This window comes from Eschscholzia californica, unplaced genomic scaffold, assembly GCF_041429995.1.
Source record: "Eschscholzia californica isolate CP2 unplaced genomic scaffold, dmEscCali1.0.p SCAF_3, whole genome shotgun sequence".
Taxonomy (NCBI): domain Eukaryota; kingdom Viridiplantae; phylum Streptophyta; class Magnoliopsida; order Ranunculales; family Papaveraceae; genus Eschscholzia; species Eschscholzia californica.
In genome coordinates this window covers 8,772,149-8,799,301 of record NW_028238420.1, presented here as the reverse complement: position 1 = coordinate 8,799,301, position 27,153 = coordinate 8,772,149, and the positions used below count along the sequence as shown (strand labels likewise).

General features: G+C 37.4%; 2 protein-coding genes and 1 long non-coding RNA gene across 10 annotated transcripts; 1 reads left to right on the top strand and 2 right to left on the bottom strand.

Moving 5' to 3' along the window:
* The first annotated feature begins 2,536 nt into the window (after positions 1 to 2,536).
* On the top strand, positions 2,537 to 3,475 carry LOC147548201 (uncharacterized). Its single transcript, XR_015237610.1, has 2 exons — positions 2,537 to 2,929; positions 2,992 to 3,475. It is a non-coding gene; the product is annotated as an uncharacterized LOC147548201 (long non-coding RNA).
* LOC147548200 (small ribosomal subunit protein RACK1-like) lies at positions 3,250 to 5,503 on the bottom strand. Its single transcript, XM_086669167.1, has 2 exons — positions 4,389 to 5,503; positions 3,250 to 3,622 (listed from the first exon to the last, which is right to left on the bottom strand). The coding sequence occupies exons 1-2, from the start codon at positions 5,229 to 5,231 to the stop codon at positions 3,524 to 3,526; spliced, it is 942 nt and encodes a 313-aa protein (XP_086525293.1). The 5' UTR covers positions 5,232 to 5,503; the 3' UTR covers positions 3,250 to 3,523.
* Positions 5,504 to 8,031: 2,528 nt separating this feature from the next.
* Positions 8,032 to 14,587, bottom strand: LOC147548199 (sulfhydryl oxidase 2-like). 8 transcript variants are annotated; one of them, XR_015237256.1, is made up of 13 exons: positions 13,841 to 14,568; positions 13,095 to 13,119; positions 12,906 to 12,998; positions 11,966 to 12,141; positions 11,631 to 11,700; positions 11,475 to 11,543; positions 11,314 to 11,387; positions 11,074 to 11,230; positions 10,302 to 10,342; positions 9,093 to 9,239; positions 8,481 to 8,966; positions 8,282 to 8,345; positions 8,032 to 8,152 (listed from the first exon to the last, which is right to left on the bottom strand). XR_015237256.1 is itself a non-coding variant. In XM_086667708.1 (13 exons), the coding sequence occupies exons 1-12, from the start codon at positions 14,041 to 14,043 to the stop codon at positions 8,324 to 8,326; spliced, it is 1,518 nt and encodes a 505-aa protein (XP_086523834.1). In that variant the 5' UTR covers positions 14,044 to 14,568; the 3' UTR covers positions 8,032 to 8,152; positions 8,282 to 8,323. The 8 variants fall into 8 exon arrangements, 6 of the variants coding, with proteins under 6 accessions (XP_086523834.1, XP_086523831.1, XP_086523830.1 ...); XM_086667708.1 differs by having other exon boundaries at positions 8,526 to 8,966; XR_015237255.1 differs by having other exon boundaries at positions 11,314 to 11,543.
* Positions 14,588 to 27,153: the final 12,566 nt, after the last annotated feature.

Sequence of the window (27,153 nt, the reverse complement as noted above, 5' to 3'; positions counted from 1 at the left end):
CACCGCTTACGTTATCTTTATTTTAATTGTCACCACGACCATGTTCTTGTGAATTTTTAGTGTAATAGTTACCACGACCACAATCTTTTTGGTTTTGTTCACGTCTTTCAATAGAGACAAATGTGGAATAAGTTTAAGAAAAATTTGTAAATCCGGTTGGACGGACTTCTTGGGTTCTCATTAAAATTTCATTATTTTGTTCCGCCACGAGCATATAAGTAATTAGTTTAGAGTCACACTTAAAACCTCTATTCATGTACTTCCTTGCAAATTCATGTTAAATATATGAAAAGTGGAATACGTTTTCTCCAACATTTGTTCTTCAGAAACTATATAGCTACCATGTCCCAATTTTGTGTTTATCTTAACTAAGACAGAATTATATTCAGAAACTGTTTTGAAATTTTGGTGTCGTAGTTTTATCTAGTCACTCTAGGCTTTTGGTAAAATAACCCTTTTTAAACGACCATGTATGTTCGTTAAGCATTTCCATGATCCAAGTGGGTCTGTTTTATTTAAACATTCTAAGTTAAGTTCTTCACACAAATGATGTCGGATCACGTTCACGACCCCTAAGCGTTTGTAAAAAGATTCATTATTTCCCTCATAAATTGTTTTCTCTAGTTATTTGGCTTTAAGATGGGCTTCGATTTCGAGCTTCAAGTGATATAGATTTTACCCGACAAGTCTAGAGCTGTAAAATCAACACCCGTTAGATTTGACATATTAAAACTAAAATTACAAATTACCTGTAAAATTTGATAGTCTGCTTGAGCTGAAAGATTCTCTTCTATAACTAGAGACAATCGTGGTGATAACGTGTTGTAAGTTATCTGCTTTCACCTATATTAATATCAAGTTATCTATGGTATTAAGTATGAAACAGAGAAAGAGGTAAATTAATTGTTTTCGTTTTAATCTCAACTTAATTTCTCATTACTATTCTTATATCTTCAAGAGTTACATGAGTAAGGTCAACACTTGCTTGCCTAAGTGGTTGAAAGTGTTGACATAAACTCCAAAACCCTCGAGGTCTTAGGATCGATTCCCGCGAAGGATGGAATACATAGTTTACCGAACTTGGATTATTAAAGGTGTAAATAATGTACTCCCTTTGTTCCAAATTAACAGTCTCATTCCTTTTTATCACATAAAGTCCCTTACTATTTCCATAAATACCCTTTCTTATATGTTTCTAATATATGGTGCATTAATTAAGTTAATTAAGACATTTGATTATTTCCAATACAAGAACTTGTTCTCCAATACAAGAACTTGTTCTCCAATGAACAAATCCATTCTTTTTGGATTAATCAAGTGAGAAATTTCTTTAACAAAATAAATCAAGTGAGTAATTAATATAGTTACATGTATTTCTAGAATGAAAAAAAACTGTAATCTTTGAATTACTTCAAGAAAAATAATCAAATAAATAAGGGCAAACATGGAACAAGAGAAAATACGAAAATAAGTTGGATTCCTAATGTGGGACTCTCAATTTGGGACGGAGGTAGTAATAAATTTGTCTAATTTTAGGCTTCTTTCATGTTGTCGAGCTTTAGAGCATCTCCAATGCAACACTCAAACTCTAAATCTTAGAGTGCCACATAGGATTTTTTTTGAGTTTTTCTCTAAAATCTATCTCCAATGCAAAACCCAACATGAATCTCTAAAGTGACGTGTCAAGATTCATTTTAGAGATCCTTAAGAGGACACTCTAAACTTAGAGTCTCCTCTTGAGTTTCTCTAAGTGCCATATAAGCAAATCAATTAGTTTTAAACTAAAATATAGGTTTTTAGAGTTTCTCTTGAGTGTTGCATTGGAGATGGTTTTGAAATAGAGTGTCTCTAAATGGCCAAATAGGAAAGAGACCATTTAGAGATCCATTTTTCACACTTGACATATAGGATTTTTAGAGTTTTTCTTGAGTCTTGCATTGGAGATGCTCTTAGGTCTCTTTCATTATTGTTGAACTTAAGCAGTTGTCGTGCTTATCACATCTTCCTAATGCATCGATGCCTTGTAACAACGTAGATCGTGGTCGATTTCTCATAAAAAAACATGAATAGGGTAAATCTATATAATAAAGGAGGAGGGTATATTTGTCCCTCCAACCAATAGTTAAGATTTGCTCTCTCATGTTTGTCTCTAATGGTTAAGATTTATTGAGGGTTCAGATTTAATTAAAAAACAACGGTTGAGATTATAAGAAAGAGCATCTTTTCAAAGATACTGTTTTTTTTTCTTTAGGGAGACTTAAAGGCACCCATATTATTATCGTAGGCGTCCCATTACAAAAAAAATTAGCCTTTGAGGGGCACCTATAACTACAATGTGGGGCGCGTGTAGATACCTCACGTGACGCATTTGATAGAACTGGCACAGACAGTTATCGTGACTTAAAGGCACTCACGTGACGCATTTGATAGAACTGTTCGTGACTTTACCTTCGTATAGCAAATTGTAAAGACCCGTTTAGTCACGTCATGCGTATGCCTAAACTATTAAACAATAAATAGTAATCAACCCCTTTGGTTTTTTTTTTTTTTTTTTGTTGAACTACCTCCAGGACAGTAGATGAAGGAGAAGCAAAGGCTGCACTCCAGGGTATCAAGTGGGCAAAGAATCATGGCGTTAAAAACTTACTCTTGGAAGGAGACTCAATCAATGTCCACAACTTCTTGAATGGGAAACAGAGCTCAGTCCACTAGACCGCGATCCACATCCTAAAGGAAATCAAGCAACTAATCTCTTCTTTTGTCTCTATTTCTTTTTTGTTTGTAAATAGAAAACTTAATAGCAAGGCTAACAACCTTGCTATTAGTAATAGGAGAACTGGACTGAACATCTCTACTTGTATGTCTAACTGCACTCTATCTCAGCATAACTCTCATGTAATTCACCTTCACTATAATTAATAGATGTTATGTTGCCTTAAAAAAAAAAAAAAAAAAAACTATCAACCCATTTGGTTGATTCATAAAGGACAGCTCGTCCTTAGTCAGATCAATAGTGGTCATACCCTATTCTCGCAACAAATTTATATATTTGCATGAGAAAAAGATCAAGAATTTAACAAAATAGGTAATCCTTAAACCCATGCCCAATTGCCCACTAACCCTTCATATATGACTTCTCATAATTTTCAAATTCCATTGCTGCACTATTCATTCAGTCCAGCATCCTTCTACACCCTCCAGCAGGCTCCCAGTACAACAGTGGACATAAAGAGATAAAGAGAAAGATAGTTTTGAGAGCAAAATGATCTTTGATTATTAGAAACATGTACTGTATCAAACTCTACCATAACAGAAAGAAGGATCAAGTGCTAAGTAGATATATAAATCAGATGAAACAAAACTGAGCAATATTCCCAAACTAAAGTGTAGACAGAAATATAGTAGTTGATAAATTGAGTTCGAACGAATTCCAAAAAGATAAGCTAAGCTGATAAACTTTGCATGTCAAAGACTACTAGTCTGTCGAAAAAGATATTACTCAAGATGAGAACAACTCAATTATCTAAAAACGAACACTCCAAACCCTGATAGCACCGTCAGTGTACCCAGTAAATAGGGTGCTTCCGTCCGAGCTCCAACTCAAGCTTGTGCAGTAGAACAACTGCAAATAACAATATCAAAACACAAGTTAAGTGAAACTTCAAATAATTCAATATGAATGATATTTGGTATTAACTTTCTCTATAGTCTAAATTTGAACCATTCAACACATGCAAGTGAATCTCTATGATCGAGCGTCATCGATGAAGTATGGATATGACAAACAAGACTTGAAATATATATTATATATATATAGACACATGATACAATTGCTAGAGAATCGGCAACTACATTTAGTTACAAAGCCTCAAAATTATCTATAACCATCATGCTTGAGTGAAGAATGTCACATATTATGTGCTTTTTTTACCAAATACAATATCCATTTTTATAAATTATGACTAGCAATACAAGTTTTTGACTAGTAACCTATACACATTGAGTACATGTCTAGAATATATTCGTACCACTACGACTCAAGGTACATCTTAATATAGTCATCACATTTCTATAGCATATAATTATGTTAGCAAAGATAACAAAATGACTCATTTTAATAAAACCAATGCAAGAACTAGGAATGATGAAAACATGAAGTAATCAGAATCACAAGCCAAAAAAAAAAAACACTACATTAAGCAAAAAACACTAACTCAAAATAAATTGAAACACAACCCACTCAATTCAAGAATTTACTACAAACATAACTCCACAAGCAATGTGTGTAAAATATTAGAATAATCACAATAAAAATCATAGTATACAAGAAAATTAATATAAATGTGGAAATAAAAACCATAAATGGTGAAAAAAAAAAAAAAACTTACCTTGTTCTTGCCAGAAAGTGGTTCAGGCTTCAATTCCTGAACAGGAAGCTTACTTTCCAGATCCCAAATCCTAACACCGGTTTGGGTTGCAGCACAAAGCCAGTACCTATTTGGACTGAAACACAAGGCATGAATAATACCACCAGCATCAAGTGAATACAATTTCTTACCCTCAGCCAAATCCCATAGCAAAGTAATCCCATCTTTACCACCACTAGCACAAAGTGAACCATCTGGTGATACAGCAACTGTATTCACATACCCACCATGACCAGCTAATGTTGACTTCAACTTACAGTTTGTCAAGTTCCAAACTTTCACTGTCTTATCCCAAGAACCAGAAACAATAGTTGGTTGAAATGTATTAGGGCTAAACCTAACAGAACTTACCCAGTTAGTATGAGAATCGGCATCTTGGATTGTGTACTTGCATTCACCAAGAGTGTTCCATAGCTTGATTGAACGATCACGGGAAGCAGAAACGATCTGACGATTGTCAACGGAGAAAGCAACACTGAGTACATCTTTAGTGTGACCGACGAATCGACGAGTGGTGGCGCCGGTGTTCAAATCCCATAGACGGAGTTCACCGTCCCATGAACCAGAGAGAGCGAACTGTCCGTCGGAGGAGAGAACGACGTCTTGGACGAAATGAGAATGTCCAGTGAGACGACGGCGAGGAGTTCCGTAGTTGTCATCTTCCTTAGTAAGATGCCAAACGAGGATTGATTTGTCACGGGAAGATGAAACGATCATGTCGGAGTTATCGATCGGAGTGGCGATAGCAGTGACCATGTCAGAGTGACCTAGCATGGTACCTCGTTGGACTAGGGATTCTGCCATGGTTGAAAACTCTCTGAAACCTGAGCTGTTGGGGGAAATTAGGGTTTTGACAGTAGAAATGAGAGGCTCAGAGAAGCTTAAGAAACCCTAAATGAACCGGCTGAAGATTTTATAGTAGGAAGAGGAAGGAGGAAGTTCAATTTTTAGGGTTTGGGGGGTGTTTACGACTGTAGACCGTAATTGGAGTACCTAAACTCCCAAGGGTCCGTTTGGTATTGAATTTGTGGAAAAATAAAACTTAGATCAATTCCCACTTTTGACCTCTTGTGCATTGTTTGTGTTCCAAGAGGGTCGTGTAAATGTCTTTTTTTTTGTTAAAAGGGTCGTGTAAATGTCTAACTCAAACTCTAAAGTCTAAATTCACTCTGGCCAATTTTTAGAATATTTATTGTAGTGAAAATATATCGTGAACTTTTACTTTTATTAAAATCGAATATGGCACATCGGAATTATGGAATGAGTGTCCAAGCGACTACACTAGAAAGTGGTGGACTCTGACCATCCAATTATTGGTAGAAGTTGACTACGCCAATAAGTCAAGGAAAGACTTAGACCAAGCAGGTCAATCCGTTACTGAGTCTTCAGGGAGGTGAAGTCGAAGAGGATTCTGTCACCTAAACTCGAAATTGGTTGATTGATACGTGTCTGTAAGGCGCCCTAAGTCCTGTTCTGGTTCTAAACCAATCAAGTCTATCCTGATATTAGCTATGCTTCGCTTCGGGTCTTCAAACAATAAGGGAGGCCTGTGAATATCGGTACGACCCTTACGCCCGTTCGCCACAAGGCGGGAAAAGGTAATCTGGCTCTATGTTTAACTTATCTAAGCCTTATCTTCACCTAAGGTTCGGAATGGAGAAGTTCCTAAAATCTAAGATTCTAAGTAACATGGACGACAAAAACCCGTCGCAGGCAATTTCCCACAACACAACTTATAGAATCGGCAAGGAGATCTATCAAATACAAAGTATACGCAAAGAAGAAAATGTTTTTTCACTAGAGAATTTATTTTTTTACTGTTTGCTAAGTGCTAGAAAGTCGGAGAGAGCTGTTGGAACAGTTCTACACACCTAAAGGGGGTGCCAATGGCATAAAATCCGGGTGCCCTTGGAATTAAGTGTCCAGCCATTTGTCCAATTTGACCCTTGTAATTAGAGTTTCATGAAAGCATAGCAAAATCCTGCCATTTAGGGGTTTTGAGAAGCAAATCGAAGAAAACGAGAATCAAATAGCGAAGGGAAATTTTCTATTCGTAGCACGAACATAAACTGCATGCCCTTTTGGATTATAAATCAAGGCATTTGAATGTTAAACCCAACGTCTGCAAAATGTAACGGAGTTGGATAAAAAGGAAAAAGCTCTTCCCCAACTTCATTTTCACAGTTCCAAGACCCATACATGTCTTGATTTTATGACGATAATCACAAATTTTCAAACCAATGGCCTCCACAGTTGAATTAAAGATAAATCCGAATTTGTGGTTCATCAATGTTCCCAAAATCTCACTACATCCTTTTATCATGTTTACGATACCTTTCCTCCTCCTTTAGCTTTAGAAGTTGTTTCACGTGTTTTTTGGGTTTCAGATTAGTAAAGTTTTCAAATATTAACAAAATCCTGCCATCTTAGGTTATTGGGAAGCAAGTAGAAGGAAAAAGAGAACTCTTGATTTTAAAATCAATTTGTGTGGGAAATTTAAAATATGGTTTTTGTAGAAAAAGAGAATAGTAGAGAGGAGAAACACGTCTCAGAGAGTAAGGGACATAAGAGGAAAAGATGAAAAGTGATATAGGTGAGGAGAGAGCACAATATTTATCCAACCATTGACAAAATATTTATCCAACAAAATAGCAGAAAATCAATTTTCATAAGAAAATCAATTTTCTACACTGTTTTTACCGTCATCAAACAGACACTAAAAGGAGATTACCAAAGCCCACAAAGAGAGGTAGAATTGTAGTTTTTTTTTTGTTGAACGGTAGAATTGTAGTTTCCTTGCCTTTATATCACCAATCCGATAAACTATTGACAAATGGGCATTCTTACTCTTGAACAAGTATTCCAATTACTAGGAATCATACTACAAAACAAAACTGTAATCCTTAGTAATAGTATCCACATCACCTAAAATTTGCTTCATTAGTGAAAATTTCCAACCTAAGGTTGATGGGTATTCCTTTAGGTTTTTTTGGTGAAAGAGTATTCCTTTAGTTTTTTTTGTTAAAAGAGTATTCCTTTATGGTGTGATTGGATGGCGGAATTATGAATCCGCGGATTCATGAGTCATTGAGATTCATGATTCCACGGATTCATGAATCCTAGTAATGTTTTTTGGCTTGTTTGGCAACTAAGAATCCTATGATTTATTATTATTTGAGTATTTTTAAAAGTCTTTAGAAAAAATATGATTTTTGAAAAAAATAATGATTTTGAAAATAAATAATGATTTTGTAGAAGGAAATATTTTTTTGTTGATTTTAAGTTTGAAATTTAGGTTCATTAATCCAAAATCCTAGCAAATCCTAGGGGGTAAGGTGGGATTTTGGTCCAATACAATTTTTGGAATTAGGAATCCTTAGGATTCAAGAGTCCTAGGATTCTTGGTAGCCAAACAGACCAAGGATTCATGATTCCTACCAAATCTCACTTTTGATAGGAATCCTACTTAGGAATCCTGCAACCAAACACACCATTAGTTTTTTTTTTTTTGTTGAAAGGAGTATTCCTTTAGTTAACTAAGAAAAAAATTCAATATCCATCAACAAAAACTATGTCAAATCCAAAGTAACCATTGAGAGGCGTGTGGATAAATGACTTCAGAATTTCATCTGCAAAAAGAAAGACAACTTGGATATTTTGTTTTCTTCCTCGTGCCCAAAACCAGATTTCTTCCACAAACAAGAAAAATAAGTTTACGTGCCAACCTGTACAACATTTTAAAATTTATAACTAAAAATTTGAGTAAAACTAGAAGAGAAAGAGTGAAGGGGAGCACGGAAAAATCATCTCGATCTATCTTCTTCATGTAAAGTGGCTTAACCAAAGTTCTGCACCTTTAATAACAGTAGAGACGCCGATTTTGTACTCCAGTTAATTCAGCTTCTACTCCTCCTTTGCCTGAAATATTCAGAGAAAAAATTAAAGCAAATAAGAGAAAGATTCGAATAAAGCGACGAAATGAGAGTTATGTACAATATTTTATTTTTCTTCTCTGTTTTCTGATTTTTAAAAGCGGGTAAAAATGATAAGTACCCTCGTAATAATCATATGTTTTTTAAAGAGTGTCCATGGAAGTACTTTCGGTTCTTCTGTCGCCATCTCCAGAAGTAAGCTAGTGCTCCGAAAGCGATACTGACAAGAGCAATCCCTAAAGCAGCTCCCAAATGAACTGAATTTGTTGAAGTAGTCACTTCATCTACTGGGGAAGATTTGTGTTTTTCATCTTCAAGAAAACTGTCTTTGTTTGAAGATACAAGCTTTTTCCCGTAATATCCAACCAAAAACTTGAAGACATTGTCCCTATTCCAATCGATTGACATTGTTCCATCTTTTTTCCTGCTTGGTGGGGAATTATAACAAGACTCACATAGCTGTTTTGGTGGCCATATCATCTTCGGGAATTTCGGGTCACCAGTTTTTAGAGATGCCTCATCTTTCATCAGTCTCTCGTTCACTTGGTTATGTGCACTCCATAACCATAAGGCAAAGTCCGATGCATTCTTGAAAGGTGTAGAAACGCTGTTTGTGAACATAAAAGGAGATCGAGGAAGGTGAAGATTAATATCATGGTGATGTTAGATCTTAACTTAAGGAGGGTCAACAATGCAGAATTTTTATAAGATGACTAGTTTGAAATTCTATTACCTTGAACACATCTCATAGAAGTGTTGACGACACTCTTCGCAAATGAAGAAGTTGTGAATGAAATCACACGTAGTTCTGAACACGAATTCACTCTCCTTATCTTCAATTCTTACAGAGAGTGAATGCAATAGAACCCATAAACCACAGCTGCAAAGAAACAAAACAACACAATTAAGCGTAAAAATTGTAACAAATTGAGTATTCAGGTGGAACTATAGGTGCGCTCCTGGTTAAAAAGAAAAAAACTGTGTAGTTTTTATCCTGAAGTAACCAAAGAAAGCGGTATTTAGAAAATGACGTAATTTCTATTTGATGTATGAGCTTCAATATTTCTGGATATCTTTTATTCGAAGAGAGACTAATACACTTATCTCACTGTACGTTGTTAACTTAGGTTTTTGCGAACTGATCCAAACTCGAAAATAATTATTATAGCATATACTCTTATGTTTGTCATCAGTGAGATTATGTCAACATATTTTGTGGGTGTGAACTACTATAAGCATGAGCAGTCAACGGACAGTTACAAGGAGTACGAGCGGTAAATTAGGAAGGTGGAAGAGAACTAGAAGTAGCAGAACTTATTTGAATTATGTTCATAAAAATCAGAACTACATTTAGTCCATAACTTATTTGAACTGTATTGGTGAAGGATTTTGTACATACAGTTTGAAAAAACAAAGATTGTATAGAAAGAATGTAATTTAACAGGAAGAATATACTAACAGTGCCTAATTGAAAGATCGTACAAGGAACTTGTTTATATAAGCACACAGACGAAAGATCATTTTTGGGATCCAGAATCATCTGTAATAGATCAACTTTTTAAAAGCAAAAAAAAGAAAAAACATTATAATCGCCAGATGCATGTGTAACCGAAGATGTGATAAGCACGATAACCGCCTAAGTTAAACCATGAAAGAGGCCTCAAGCCCAACAAGATGAAAGAGGCCTAAAGCCCGACAAATTACATAATTTATACTAATAATAACCCAAATTCAATATTTCCACGGATTTGCACTTTCGGCGGATCGAACCTAGGACCTCTGCATTGCAGAGTAATGCACTAACCAACTGGGCTACCAGTTGTTGGCAGATTGCATGGATTTTTATACGCACTAGAGTACATGTGATATCACACATAAAACAGTTGATGACAGATCCAATATACCAAACAGTATAAATAATTTAGAAGAGATTCATTGTTACCTGAAGCCCCTAGTTTCATTCTTGCTGCCACGACAAAATATCTGCACCAGAGCAGCCAGTACATATGCACACTCAGGGATTAATCTCACTACAAATTAGAGATAATAGCTTAACGGAAAATAATAAGAAGGGCACAAATGGAGAGAATTAACTAATGACAGATGAAAATGGAAAAAGATTAACTTTTACTGTTAAGAAGATAGAATATGTACGAGTATATGCATAAGTTCATCGGTTACATATGCATCATAAAGAGCATATCTTGTCTTGGAAAATAGTCCAAACTCCAACGCACAACCAAAAGTAGCGAAAGATATACTCCTACCATACCATATACGTAGTGTATCACGTGCCAATACCCGTACCACGTAATGGAGTGATCCGCATTCCAGGTAACATTGGTCAATGACTCGATGTAATTCTCCTCTTTCAAAAAGAATTTACCTTTTTATGACTCAAGGTTCTTTAGCAACTTTTAGGAAACAACCCTATCTACACCTCATTTTGTCAAAGAATACAACATTGAGGCAGATAATTTTTTCGTAGCGTTGAGTAAGGGCAAGAGTGAGGAGTAGACACGGGAAGGTTAAAGGGCATTTCTATCATGTAGAGATTCCATTAAGAGGGAAAGTGCTGTTCATGTAATATTTAGTCGGGATGAAATTCTAAACTTGGTAAACAGTGAGAAGAAGGAAGATAACAATGTCAGCTGTCCATAATCAGTACAGTGGAAACACACATAAAACTCAGGTTAATAACACTTTGTTCTCACCCAATATCCACGAGGAACTACTTTTCCACAAATCTGATAACTCTGAATTGCATCCTTACCACGAGCGACAATAGCCCCTTCTTTATTGCTAGACAACATCTCAGAAGGCCATAATTCATCGAAGTTCACAAGTACTTCAGCACTTCCCTTTCGACACCTGATACAAAACAAAAATGTGATGAAGTGAAGGAAGCAGCTTGATTAACAGATTAAGAATGAACACAAGCCTTTCTATTCGACCTCCTAGAAGGGTGATGAGCCACAAGTAGTTGAAGAAATCCTATCAGTGACGCCCGATTTACTGAGTTAATCATCTGTAAAATGATAAAACAGAAATATAGTAAGGGTAATTTCCATATTTTGTATGACAAAGAATTACCAAGAAATGATATGGTATATACCTTGTGCTCTAAAATCATGTCAAAGAGATTTGAGGTCGCTTCCTCAACATCGTATATGGCACGTACTATCTTTTTCACAACATTAAGGACAAAACATCATATACCTGAACAAAAGAGAGCAACTTAACTGCAAACTGGACCAATGTTCTATCTAACCTGTCCGTGGTCTGATACATTTACTGTAAGATGCTCATTCTCATACTTCTCGTCGTCCAGGTTGTATGTGCTGTAAAGTAAGAAAAAAATATGAAAAGATATTCATCATAACAGATCCTAGAAAACCAACTTTGTGTCCTCCATACTACCTATTTTAGTATCAAACTTCGTAACATAACAATGACACTTAATAATCAGTCAATTTCAAATAATTATACAACAAAAAAAATACATCATATCCAGTATAAGAATCTTGGTTTGTAAATTCCGATATTAAACGTCCAACTTAAGAATCAGGAAATCACAGTAACTGAGTAAAGTATGCACTAACGCACCTGCCAATTTTCTTGTTTATCCAATTAAGCAAGCGCTCAGCTGTTCGTCCATCATCAATGGCAATAATTTCACCATTCTGTTTTGGTTCCCATCCAGAACCAAATTTAGAAGGAGGCCCCCACAGAAGCATAGGATAATGGGTGACAGAAAACTTATCACAAAGATTTGTATTTATCTGCACTGGCACATTAAGGGAGTAGCAGGATTATCAAAACCTGGAATAATAGAAACTAAAAAGAAAATAATGAAAAGAACAAAACTTAAAGAAAAGAGAGGAGGCTATTTTTTCTTTCCCTAACCAGTAAGAATGAGAAGGAAAAAGATCCAACCAAATTCGTAGAGGCAAGAACAAGTTGATGTCAGTGCCCAACAAGTTATAAAGGTAATAGAAGAAGAAAAAGATATTTGTGTAAGTTATGAACAAGAAATTTCCATGTAACCCATATATAAACAGCTGGTAGCTATGATGCCTATGAAATATTCAGGCCTTAGAGGTGACTACAGCTCCTATCCTGTTCAAAGAAGAATAGTATTTTTTCTGCAGAAACATATTTCCAGAAAAGGGTTTCTGTTTCCAATTACATGGGACCAGCCCAAGTAACTGAAGTACATATTGCACCGTAGAGACACAAATTCAAATTCACTGTTACTAGATTTACTTCTTTTAATTTGCCGAGCTAGGTTTACAGTTTACTTATTATCTGGTCAATATAACTACTATTTTTAGTAAAAGGGCTTGTTGATATTAATTAAAGGCGAACCCACGTCTTTTGACCCCCATATAATGGGATCCCAGCCTCATGACTAAACACACATAATTGGCTAATTGGCTCCATATAGGGAGTCGTAGAAGCAAGAGGCTCCTACAGATTGATAACAGTCCAGAAAAGACTTCAGAAAATAACTTAGGAAAGAACAGAAAAAAGAAAAAAACTGCACCTTTGAAGCACAATCTACTCTTGCCATCAATATAAGCCCAGGATGCACTGCTTCACGGCCATTGAAAAGTCTCGCAACTTTTTCATAGTGAGGCTGCATGATTATCAGTCAAGCAAGAAAAATGTCAAGAGAACTCTGGGCATCAAAAATATAATAATATGTCGTAAAATAGTATCTATACAATCATACCTTATAATTTCTGCAAGCAGGGCACCTACACAAGCAATGCCAGATATCAATATTTCAAATCGAACACATAATGATGTACGAGACGCAATTACATCCATACAAGAGCAATACGAAGTAAAATTTGGCAATCAGTAAGAGACCAGTTGGCAACACAAGTGAATAAAGAACTTAAGGATCAGCGTATTCACTTCCTGTCAGCATAAGCACAAAAGTCCTATATCACAAATCTATGACACCCAGATACCCAATCATGCAAAAATGGATCATCTAATCCACCAAAGCGACTTCAATGTTTACACGTTTAAACTCCTAACCCTTCTTCAGTTTTCTCTACCAAATTACGATGAACTATTTTAATCCTCACTACGGACAAAGACCAAATCTTTCATTTACCCAACATCAATAATTTTCAAGATTTTAACAGAACTATAGGATGCACATACTCAACCTAATTCGAAGTCCAACTAATGAACATAATGTGTTACTTATTGAGCAATACATCAAAGTTAATCCGATTTTTTCAAAAAGCACAGTTCTTTTTTTAAGAGATTCATATCTACTTCCACCACATAAATTTCCCTAAAAAGCAAAATTTTCATTTCAAGAGAGTTCAAACTCGAAATATAGGTTTAATTTAAATCTCATTATCTTAGCAATATATCAAAGATCATTATTTTTCTAATGTAAAATATTAAGATCTTAGCTAACAAAGGACAAATCTCAATTAAACCATTCAAATAACTAACCAATGAGCAAAGAATTCAACAATGGCAAAAGAAGCTGGAGAATCCTTGAGAACTGAATCAAAATTCGTAGTATTCAAATCAACAGCAACATCAGGAAGATCGGAATCACCAATAGATCGAAGGATTGAACGAGATCCAACAGAAAATGAAGATGCCTCAAAACTAAAAAGAATTAATATCAAAAGAGGAAGAATCGAAGCCATTGATGGATCTCGGAAGAAGAAAAAAAAAAGAAAAAGAAAAGTGAGATTCAGAAATGAATTTCTGATACTCCTACTTTTTTCTTCTCATAAAGTGATTGATTGTCTTAATATCAAATTAGGGTTTAAAGAAGCAAGATTTCCTCGGAGGAAATCTAAGGTGTGATGAAAGATGGGAAGAAATGGTATTGGTATGAATTCTCTGTCGTAGTCAAAATCTTTTACGGTTTCGGAATTTCAATTTTGAGGACTTGTTTCTTCACTTTCATAAGTATGAAAGTTGAAAAAAGAGATTTGCTATTTGGAAAACCTTTTCGTATAATTGACTTGCTGTTTGGACACTCTTTTTTCTAGCATTTTGGACTTCCTTCTTTGCAAAAGGAAAATGATGTTCTTCCCGGTACAGAATCCGACCGAAACCCGACCTGATGACGTGTCGGGAAGAGATTTAGACTAATTTATCACGTCACGTCATCCGGCCGGGTTTCAGCCGGATTCCGTGTCGAAAAGTCTATCACAGTTGTTTGCAAAAAGAATCAAATGTAATATCTTCAAAAGACTTTAGACTAATTTATCCTTCATTTTTTCTCTATTACCACATGACATCATCATTTAACATGACCTATTCATTTTAAGTTACCTTGTTACTGTTCATTTAACATGACCTCTTTACAACTTTATCATCTTCATCCATGCCAATCTAATTAGACCATCAGTGACCATAAGTGTCGCTCTTCAGCAAGTTGATCTTGCTGAGCTAGGTTCCTCACCTCCCCATTTATCATCAAGTATTTAAAGTTCCACACAAGAAAAAGTCCCTGGCTGAGTCCTCTTTGGACAACAATAGCAGGGGTAACTAGTGTTAAGATTATCATGAGGATAAAAGTATTGAAGATAAGCATGGTGTGAACGAATTTGATCCTCCGACAATGGAAGTCTAGTTGAAGAACAAATATTCCTCTGTAAAATCGAAAGATAAACATCCAAATTCCTACTATACAAAATTCCAATTGAGAATATGAGGCAATTGTTGTTGTTAAAGCTTGGCTTCAACATAAAGAACTTATCCATTTCTCCCCTTCAATCAACTGGAGAGAGAAAGAGTTTTAGATAGAGAAAGAGCTTTAGAGAGAGAGAAAGCTAAGAGCTGATTAATATGTCTAATAAAATAACATTAGTGTATGAGATATCGTAAGTATAACTTTAGAAATTAGTGTATGAGTGTCTAATAAGGGCAAAGTGGAATTTTTTCTAAATATAACTTTAGAGGCAGAATATTCCCGCGAGATTCCATCAAAAGGGAGTAGTCCAAAATGCAATCTGGAAAAATGGAGTCCAAACAACAAGTCAATTATATGAAAGGGGGTCCAAACAACAAATCTCCCAAGTTGAAACGAGGTAGACAATATTTGATGCTAATTTTGACTTGTTTCCTTGACTTTTTACGTTTGTTTTTTTTTAACGGGAGATTCTATTAAATTAAAGTACTTTGTCTGTTACACCAAGGAGTAAAAAGACAACAAGTGAAATTAACAACACACAAAGACCACACTCCGTTAAGTAGGAGGGGCTAAAGCTTCAGCCGAAGGGAATGAGGAGCTGAATTTGCATTTCTCGGACAGTGAGATAGGGCCATGTTCCTTGCTTTGATGATGCCATGCACATAAGTGATTTCTGCAAGAAGGCGCCACGGAGGAGTCGCTGAGTCGTCCGATAGTAGGGCGAACAAAACCTCTGAATCCACTTCAAGATCAAAGTCGTATAAATTGTGATGTATGGCCATCTCTAACCCTAGCTGAATCCCTTTCATTTCGCTATGAAGAACCGAAATGGGATTAAACCTAATAGCATTCGAATCTACCACCTCTCCTTCTGCGTTCCTGATTATCGCCGCACTGTTCCGTTGAGACAGTAAGAGCCATCAACGTTTATCTTCAGTCGTCCTTGGGTTGGTGGTTTCCAAGTTTGATCATGTAAATCAGCTAATGAGGAAAATGAGTTAGTCAAGAGAGGGTTTCGGTTTATCTCTACCTTTGTCAAAGACCATATCCGAGCGAGATCCAGTGGTGTGTTTCGGAAATGAAGTTCGTTACGCCCTTTTCACCAGCTCCACAACAGATAAGTATACTTGTACCAAGTAGCATCAACTCCTTCTCCTTTGTTTAAAAACTCCTGTATATTCTGTACTGGATCTTGCCCTAGCTGCATTATATCTTGTTCATTTGTGGTTTGAACTATATTTCTGAAAGTTTGACATTCCCCAAATAGATGTCGATGGGTTTCTATTTCCTGTGATGGACATTGCTTGCATGTTTGATCTATCTGTGATATTCTATGTCCAATATTTGATAGGGTAGCTAGTCCTTTATGCACTAATCTCCATATGAACAGTAAAATTTTTGGATCCATTTGGGTTTTCCTCCACAGTTTAGTCCAGGGAAAGTTTGATAAATGATCTAAGATAACTGGCCTCTGTTTTATGGTAACATAGTACGACTTGGTCGAGAAATTACCTTTCTCTGTTTGACACCATATTTGCTTGTCATTGTAGTTGTTCATGGGAATGTATAAGTTGTTAATTGCTACCACTGTCTCTTGATCAAAGTATGTGGTAAGCAAGTCTTGGTTCCATGTGGTAGTGTCCTGAACAAACAAATCCGAGACCTTATTGATATAAGTTGGTACGTAGTTGTCTAATGAGATTAGGTTTGTAATTAATCATCTCTAGTAGCCAAGGATCTTTAAGAATCGACACCTCATTACCATTACCTATAATCCAAATGATATATTTTTCGTAGTATCTCTGACTTTAAGCATTGATGTCCAAAAAACTGAACTTTTAGGTTTTTTTTCCACAGTCCAGAAGTCCTCACTGTTGAGATACTTGGCATGTAACACTTTGACCCACATATCATTTTGATTTGTAATAAATCTGCATACCATTATTGCAATAGGGGATTCATTGACTTCTTGTCTATGCTTTAAAAAGCGGCGCCTAGTCGGCGGCTAGGCGCCGATCACACGGTAGTCGGGAGTTAGTCGGTCGACTAGGGGATGAAACCCTAGTCGATTTCTAGACCCGACTTAGTCTGCGCCTGGAGCCGACTAGAGCCGAAATGGCTAGTCGGCTAGGCGCTGAGTAACTCGGTTGGGTGAAAAAAATCAAACCTCATTTTCTTAGGTTTTTTTTGTAAAAACATTTTCTTAGGGTTTCTCACCTGTTAGTACAATCTTCAATCTAGCTGATTAGTTAGATAGAGAAACATGAAGAAGTCTTCAATAACTTTAGAGGAAGAACTAGAACAACAATTTCAGAGGGAGAAGAGGAAGAAGAGGAAGAAGAAGAGAGCAAGAAGAACAAAAGTCCAACAACAACAAGTCTGTCCAGCGATCTCTCTCTCTCTCTCTAGCGATCTCTCTATCTCTCTCCAGCGATCTCTTGCTCTCTCTAGCAATCTATTTCTCTCTCTATTTACTTATTATAGAGACGCCCTCCTCTCTTTTTTCTTTTTCTTTTTGTTGAAGGGACCTTCTCTCTTTAATGTTCCTGTCCTCAGTGTTGTGACCCCACCAAAAACTTTGTTCCTCCCTTTCTAGTTGGTTGATTATACTTTTTGGCACCAGTTGGCAACTAAAAGGGTAAGTATAGTATGAACCCAATACGAATTTGATGAGGGCTGTTCTACTAGCTTGGGAGACTAAACTTTGTTTCCAACCATTTAATGATTTTTTGAACTTATCTATAAGCCATCTATAAGTCTCTATTATGTTTCCTGATTTTAATAAGAGATAGCCCAATACTTAGCTTGATCAGACATAACAGGTGCCTACAGCTGAGTGGTATAAAGAAGTTGCATATCTTGGGGGACTCCTGAGCCAAAGTATATTGAAGATTTATTGAAGTTGACTGCCTGACCCGAGAATCCTACATACTCCATCATTAGTTGTAAGATTGCATTTAAATTTACTTGGTTAGCCTCTCCAAATAGGATCAGATCATCTGCAAAAAGTAAGTGAGAGATAAGAGGGCTATTTTTGTTTAATTTGTAACCTGTATAAATACTCCTACTCTCATAGTGATAGATAAGCAGTGAAAGTGACTAGGAAGTGAGGATAAAGAGGTAGGGTGAGAGGGGCCACCCTTGCCTTAAACCTCTCGAGGCTTTAAAAGCCCCAAACAGATCCCCGCTAATTTGGATATTGAACTGGGTCGTGGTCATAACACAAGACAAAACTAGGTCTAAGATGGTCTCTTTTAAACCTATTGATTTAAGCACTTGACTCAGGAATTGCCAATTGACCCTGTCGTACGCCTTCACCATATCCATTTTAAGAGAGAATCCTCCTCTTTTGGCTTTAGACCCTTGCATGGAGTGAATGAGTTCATGGCTAACGACAATATTGTCTAAAATTTGTCTTTCTGGCACAAAAGCGTTTTGGGTCCACATAATTAATGTTATCTTCTAATAGAGGTCGGATTCTATTAGCTATTAGTTTTGTGATGAATTTATAAATGGAGTCACATAAGGAAATTGGTCGAAAGTTTGAGGCCGTGCTCGGACTCCTGACCTTAGGGATTAAAGCGATAGTCGTAAAATTAATGGAGGGTTGATAAAACCTAATCTGAATGTAGCCTGAATATATCGAGTAAGTTCTGTCCCTATCACGTCCCAATTACGTTGAAAGAATATGCATGGGAGTCCATCTGGTCGGGATTTTAAGTGCTCCCGTCTCCATTACGACAACTTTAACCTCCTCTGATCTTGGGATCCTTGAGACGTGGCCCAAGTCTTCGTCCGATTACACCTTGTATGCTTGTAAAATCTCCATAGGAGGTTGACTTATTGTCTCCTGTGTAAATAAATTCTGAAAATAATTTGTGACATCATCAGCAATATCTTTTAAATCATTAGTAATAATACCTGATTGGAGTTTAAGTTGATGAATTCTATTTGTTGTCTCCTATGGGACATTGCCATGTGAAAGGCTTTTGAGTTTCGATCCCCGTTTAACACCCATTTTGATTTTGCTCTTTGCTCAAGTTGTGTGCTCTCTATTTCCTCTAAGTGCAAACTTCTTCTTAAATTCCACTTTCGATGTGTAAAATCTCCTCGGTTCGGCCTAGACTTTGGATTTGAAGTAATCTGGTTTTCAACATTTCTGTTCTATTCTTGATAAGGTTAAATGCCCTTTTACTCCATCTTCTTGTTTGAGTTTTGACCTCCTGGATTTGATCGTAGAAAGAACAACTGCTGTTTTCCCAATTTTGTTGAAATGTGTCTTTGTAATCTTGGTTTTTAGTCCAGTGTGCTTCAAATCGATTGATTTTGTTTTCTATTTGGGGTTCTACCTTCGTTTTCAATAAGATCGGTGTATGGTCGCTTGAGTATCTGGGGAGATGGAATAGGCCCGAGTCTGGGTAGTGTAATAACCATTCCGCGTTACAAGGAGCTCTGTCTAACCGTTCCCTCGTGAAATGGTTTCTGAATTTGTTATTGGTCCACGTGTAAGCAGGTCCGTTGAAGCCCAAGTCCATTATGCCCCTTGATGTATAAACTCTTGAAACTGTTCGAGAAAGGGAATTCTGTTTGATCCTCCCCATTTGTCGGTTGGGGACCCCATAGCGTTCATATCCCATATATAGCAAAACGGTCTATTGACTCCCAAAATTCGAATTCATAAATCGTTCGAAAAGGTAGCTCTATCTTTGAGTCTAGGAGGACCATAAACACAAAAGAGGTCCCAAGAAGATTGAGAATCAGTACCTAAAACTGTGACATGGGTTAAATTAATAGACGAGAAATTGATCGTAACATTAATTGAATCTGACGCTAAAAGAAACAAATCTCCTCCTCTACCTTGGGAAGGGATATGAAATCTATGGTGCGGATCTACTTTATTATACATAGGTACATTAGACATATTAATAATTTTAGTTTCCGAATAAAAGCTAATATCAGCCTAGTGGCTTGCAGGATCTGAAGAGAGCGTTCTTTGTCGTGTCGTTCCCAAGTCCACGATAGTTCCACGCGAAGACACTCATTCCTCCATCGGCTTTACGGTAGCCGCGACTGATGAACTTGAATTGTTGGATGAAATCTGTCTGACGTTACGCTTTAGTTGTCTCCTTAGTCGCTCCTCTCCAGTCACTAGAACCTCTGTCAAGGGGGATTCTGATAGGATATGTTGAGCAGTGACTGGATTCTGTGTTGTGTATGTTATCATCCCTGACGCCTGAACCTGCTGTGCCTGGGTAGTTGGATGCTCATGTGTTTGAGAGAGTTTAGATCTCTTCACCTGGATCTAGTCATTACCAGAGGTTGGGACGTAGTCAAGGCCAGAAAAGGATCCAAGTTCCCTGCTCAAATTTCGGTTAATGAAAGGGATCTTGTACAAGTCAGGGCATTTTGGTTCCATTGCTATAAGACACAAAGTTTTTTGCTCCTCCGTTATAGTTAGTTTAAGGAGATCTCCAAACTGTACTACGATAGGGCAAAAGTTTAACGAATGACCGATACGACCACACGGAAGACAAAACCGAGGGAGTCGTTCAACCCGTATCTCTATGGAAACTAATTGAGTGTTAGATAATTTTAGGTTTACCCTTTTAGGGAAAGGGTTAGAAATATAGAACTCAATTTTGACTCTCCCAAAGAGAGACCATTTGGTAGCATCCTCCTGTGTTGTGGGTTTGTAATTTCCCAGAGAACTAGCAACTCGATTAACAATCGTGAATGTTAAATAATTGATTGGAATTCCATGTAATTGCACCCAAAATCATGCCATGTCAAACACGTGTTCCCTAGGAGCTTTGCGACCGTCACATTCTTGGAGAATTATTAGTTCTTCGAGCACTACCCATGGAGATCTTTCCACCGCCATCCCCAACTTAGTGGCTTTCACGAACTTAATCAGGAAGCTGTTTTCCTTAATTTCGCTCAAAGTGAGTTTGTTTGGGCCTTGAATCGCCCTTGATAGACGATTCATAGCCACCCCAATCTCTATGCGTCTCACACTGAGGAACTTGATTACACCTGTCTTGCTAATGCCTCCGTCCACGTTTTGTTCATCGTCTCCTTCTACCGTTTGAATAGGAAGTTCTTCCGTAGTTAGAGCCGCGAAACGTTGGATGAACTATTCGTTGGGAGTATCCATGGGAAGAGATTCTTAATGAAACCTTGATGGCAACTACTTCCACCGAGACTCGATCCCACGACCTCATGACCTTAAGAGGGGTGTCCAACCGTTACACCAAAGGATGGTGGACGAGGCTTGGCTTCTCTAACTACCCATAAATGACTATTTGAGTATAATAACTTTTCTAATAAAACTAAATAGACTAGAGAGAGATGGAGAGGGATAGTGAAATTTTATTGTTACTAAACTCAAACACTTAATCAATATAGGAAGGGAGAGGGAAGTTACAAAACTACAAGTACTTAAAACTAAAGGATAGCAAGTTTGTATATAGTAGAAAAAAGGAGGTGATTGCATGGCGGTAAAGCCTAGTGCATGGCGGTAAATACTAAACCTCACATAACTTAATCTCCAATTATCATAGCTGTAAAACTTTATCATTCCAAAGACTTTATCCCCAAGTAGATTATGGCATGCCTCACATGTAATTGGTTGTTGGTTGGTCCAATCTTACTGGTTATTAAATTGGCAACTAAAGATACCCATATAGAACTACATTGAGTAATATATAGCCACACTTATTTTATGGCCAACAACCTGATAATATATAACACCCCTCTTTGGATGACCATTGCTCGAAATAATTGTCTCATTAAAAGCCTCATCAGAAAAACTTAGTGGGACAAAAATCTGATGAAGTAAAAAAGAGTACAATAGCATAGACGCTAAGTGACATTGGATACGCGGAATGCTGGCTCGTTAAAACCTTGCCAGAAAAACCCAATAAGACAAAACCTGGACGAAGGAAAAAAGAGTACAGAGCGTAGATTTCCAGTACTAGCGACGCACAAATATCCATATGATAATAGGCTCCCCATGATGAATATCAGATAGACTGATGTAGTCTTACATTGTCAAATTATTCACACGTCGCATTCTAGTGCCTTCTACTAGTTTTTTGAACGTTGTAGTAGGCAAGGACTTAGTGAACAAGTTAGTATAATTCTCACATGATTGAATCTTCTAGATATCAATCTCATTATTCTTATGGAGATGATTTGAGTAAAATAACTTCGGGGAGACGTGCTTAATTCTATCGCCTTTGATGTATCCTTCTTTGATTTGAGGGATGCATGCTAAATTATCTTCGTGAATGATTGTGGGAGAATTTGTGATCGAAACAAGACCACTTGAGCTTCTAATGTGCTCAATAATGGATCCGAGCCATACACACTCTCTTGTGGCTTCATAGAGAGCAATAATTTCTACATGGTTAGATGAGATTGTCGGCATAGTTTGTTTACTAGATCGCCTTGAGAAAGTTGTACTTCTGCTTGTGATTACATAGCATGTCCATGAAATTCATTTCTGTGGATCAAATATATAATTGGCGTCTGTATACCCCTTTACTTGGGAATCACTAGATAAATTCTTTAGTAAAATAATCTCATGTCAGTTATTCTTCTAAGATATCAAAGAATTTGCTTTACGCTAGCCCAATGTCGCTTAGTTAGTGCAGAGCTATATCTGGCTAATAGATTTACTGCAAAAGCGATGGCTGGTCTAGTGCATTGAGCTAAATATGATAATGCACCAATAGTACTCATGTACGGTACTTCTGGACCAATGAGTGTTTCGTCTTCTTCTTATTCTTCAGGACGAAATGGATCTTTCAGAGCATCGAGAGACCTAAAAACCATGGGAGTACTAAGTGGATAAGTATTTTCCATGTTAAAGCACTTCAAGACCTTTTCAGTGTATAATGTTTGATGTACAAGTATGTCGTTTGCACTTCTTTTCAATTTGTAAGCCAATACAGAATTTTGTTCTTTAGAGATCTTTCATATCGAATTTTTTCTTTAAATATTCTACTGCTTTAGAGAGATCTTTTGGAGTTCCTATAAGGTTGATATCATCAACATAGACTGCGAAAATAGCAAATCCAGTGTCTCATTTCTTAATAAATATATATGGGCAAATGAGATCATTTACATAACCTTCTTTAATCAGGTATTCACTAAGACAGTTGTACCACTGATGTGACACAAAAATGTCACATTCGGAGAGCCTAACTTAAACTACTTAGTCCTTTTCGAGTGTTATCATAATATTTTATGAGTTTTTCATGTTAGGTACTTATTTTGGAGTTAAGCGTGTGATTCGGAACAAAAGGAGCGAATTATCACTATCATTTCATGTGCCCAAAACGAGAGAAAATGACTTCAAGCAAATCAAATTACAAGTGGAGGCAATGACGAGTCCGACGGTGAAAACGGAAGTTAATTCCGAGTTCGGACGGGGAAGTTATGAAAGAAAGAAGACCGAGGGTATCTTAATCCTTTGTGACTATTTGAAGATGTAGAGACAAGGATAGGGGCACCTCTTGGTTTCTAAACCAAGCCCAAAGCCCACACAAACCCAAAGAAGAATGAAAAGGAAGAATTATATGAGCACCCTCTCTTTATGGATTAGAGTCAACAAAGTCTAAATGATTTGACTAAGTCAAAGGACTCTAAGGTTTTAGTAGTTTAGGCTACTATTCATCATCTTCTATCTTGGAAAGGAGGTGAGAGAGAGAGAGAGAGAGAGAGAGAGAGAGAGAGAGAGAAAGAGGCTAGGGTTGTGCTAGGGTTTGTTCTTGAAGATTCAAAAGGGTTGAGAGCTAGAAAGAGAGAAGGAAGAAGGAGGAGGGCCGGCCGAGCAGCAGCCCGAGCTGCAATACGAGCAGCAGCTCGGGACTGCTGCAACACGGGACGGACAACATGGCATGCTACAACAACGACCGACTCCTCAGCACCAGCTCGAGATGCGCACGGTACCACAACAACACGACCGGAACATCCGTTGTCCCGGTAGTAGCAGCTGTTCGGTTTCACGGATGACAACTACACGGACAACTCGGGAATGCATTTGCTGTGCACGGGAGACGCGACCTGTAACTCAGACATGTATGGGACGCGCGCACGGGGCTCGGAGCAAGCTTCCTTTGGCCGGAGCTAGGGTTTTGGCCGGATTTCACCATTTCTTTAGTCGGATTTTCATGGTGTTTCAGCCACTTTCTTGGCCGGAAACCTTAGGGCTTTTACTCCCCATCATCTTGGCTAGCTTCCCATATGGTTTGATTTGATTTTGGGTTAGAAATTTCTAAAGGGAGAAAGCTAGGGTTAGCTTTAATGGAGGTTGTGTTCTAAATGGAGAAGATGATGGTGGTCGCTATGGGGAACTCAGAAAATTGCTAAGGGGAGATCAGCTGCAACTAAAAACTCATATTTTCCGACGATCTTAGCCTCAAACCACATCGAAAAAGGGGGATTCTCTCATCATTTTTCTTTCCATTTCTTATTCAATCACCATATTTAGCTAACTTTAGTGTGTCGATTATATGAGATGAAATGTGATGAATTTGTGATTATGTTTAATATGATTTGATGTTTTGATTATAAATTGATGTTCATTTATTTCGATTATCATTTTGATCGTATTTTCATGTGTCTTGTCAAGCACTTCACATAGTTAATAGGCGAAACGAAGTATTCGATTTCGATCGTAGTCTAAGTCATATTTTCATGTGTCTTATCATGCACTTCACATAGTTAGGCGACTAGACAACACTTTCGTTGACTCGGGATCAACCGATTTAGACGTTTGTTTGACTAAGTATGATCTCCGGATATACGTAGTACTTAGAGACATCTACTTTAGGAGTCGAACATTATACCTTGAAACATTAGATCGGACTACACCTAGTCGTAGGTTTATCATTATCGGATTCTCGGTTCGACACCTCTCTCACTTATTTGTCTCCCGACTCTTGTTGCCTCCCGACTTTTGTTTCCTCCGAACTGTTCTCTCGAATCTCTCTCGCCCGTTTACTTTGATTGTTTAGTTTAGTTTTACTTGCTTTCTTCTTTTGTTGCTTTATCGATTAAAACCCCCATTTATCCTTCTTTTTTTCGACTTTTGTTTCCTCCGAACAAACGATATCCTACCTTCCTATCCTTGGATCGATCCCGGCTTTGCCCGGCTTCGTCGGATTACTACTTGATACCTCCGCTTGGGTGTGCAACCTTTTCCGGTGCATCAAGTTTTTTGGCGCTGCTGCCGGGGATAGGTTTAGTAGTTAGGATATCGTTTGTTCTTTTGTTCATTAGTTTAGTGTTATTTGCTTCTTAGACGTCTTTATTTTATTTTTTTACTTTCTTAATTTCATTTTTTTAGGTACCATTTTATAGAAAAGAGCCAAAAGAGACATAAAGGCGAAGGAAAAGGAAGGAATCAAGAAGCTAAAGAGGAAAAACAAACGAAATGAAAGGAGCATTTGCTAGTATCGCATTCTAACTCTTCCTTTTTTACTTGTGCGTGATTGTTTAGTTCTATTAGTGTTAGTCTCCATTTTGTGATTGTGTGTTAGCATCCTTGAGATTGTGAAATCATGGCAAGTTTGTCGTTTGATGATGATGATGATGACATTATTCTAACGATTTCCCACACTAGTGGACCACCTAGAAGTCGTCAAGACTACTCAAACTTATATAGAAATGGTTCGATTAGTGATAGGAATAGGCGAGTTGAGTCTAACCGACCTAGGATGACCATGGGTGAATATCGACAAATGTATGGAGTCGGTCAGACTCGTGATAGATATGGTGTTAGGGATTACGAGCATGAGGGTAATCAACCCCGTAGGAGTCTTCGAGACTATCGACAAGAATTTGGGATGACCACACCTTCATGTATGGATTTGTCATTTGATGATAACCGTAGTTACATTAGTATTGATCAACCACGTCGAAGTCTTCGTGACTATCGACAAACATATATGGACGGTTCACTTAGTGATGACAATTCCCGACTCAATGATTCCACTCCAAGAGTCGAGTCTATGTATTTACATGAAGGTAGTGAAGAAAGGACCATGGAGACCATTAACCCGGTTTGTGCTATTTGTGCGAGCCTAAACCATTTGACTGAGTATTGTCCCATGAGTTGTGTTCCACAAGAGTCTTTATCTAGTTATACTCATGTGCCTCATTACCAGGAGAAATCTAAAGATAGTCTCCAAGCATTTTTGGAGTATCAGACTAGGTTCAATCGAGATGTAGCAGAGATCACGGAATGGATTCTCAAAATTGTTGATAGACTTGAGTCGGAGCCTATCGTCGACGAGGAAGGGGTTTGCACACCCCAAACTCAAGAAGAGATTATGAATGATGGTGAGGGTAATACACCTAACTCTAGTCTTAAGTTAAATGTCGAAGAAGCTCCTGATAGACCCGTTGAGTATGAACTGACCGGTGACCCTTATTGCTCCCTCTCCCGACCTTCGTCATCTCACCATGATAGGACTACAGTAGACATTGATGTTCAGGATGAGGGCTTTATGAGCAAGTTTGGGGATGAAACTATTATGAACTTTCCAATTTTTGACACTTGTGAGGAGGCAGTCTTAGATGCCATATTAGGAAGGAATGGTGGTGTAACCAACTTTGAGGCTCCCGATGCTTTTAAGGGCGTCAATAACATAGAAGTTAGAGAGATAGCGGATAGCTTGTTGGATTATTTACCTAAGGAAATTATGGACCTTGACTTAGTCCCCGAGTCTATTGCCTTATCCTTAGAATCTAGTTCGACCTTCCACATGATCTCAGACTCGATTATTGACCCCTTCTGGGACACTTCGGACGTTTTCCCTAGCATGTATAGGGACTTAGTGGATGTTTTATCCACTAAGCTTGAGTTTGACTTTTTACCTTCGACTGACTTCCTGACCCTTCATTTGTATGTCGATCCTTTTGACGACTTCTTAGTCGTTGCCCCTAGCATTCATGCTAACTTAGTGGACCGTGCATCCACTAAGTTTAGGGATAGCCTCTTTTTGGTTTTCGTCTCACCTGCACTTCTTTGGTTAAATATGCTTGTGAGACTTTTACCATTTGTATATAGCTTTCTTTGGTTTGACCCCCAGATCTTCCGTCA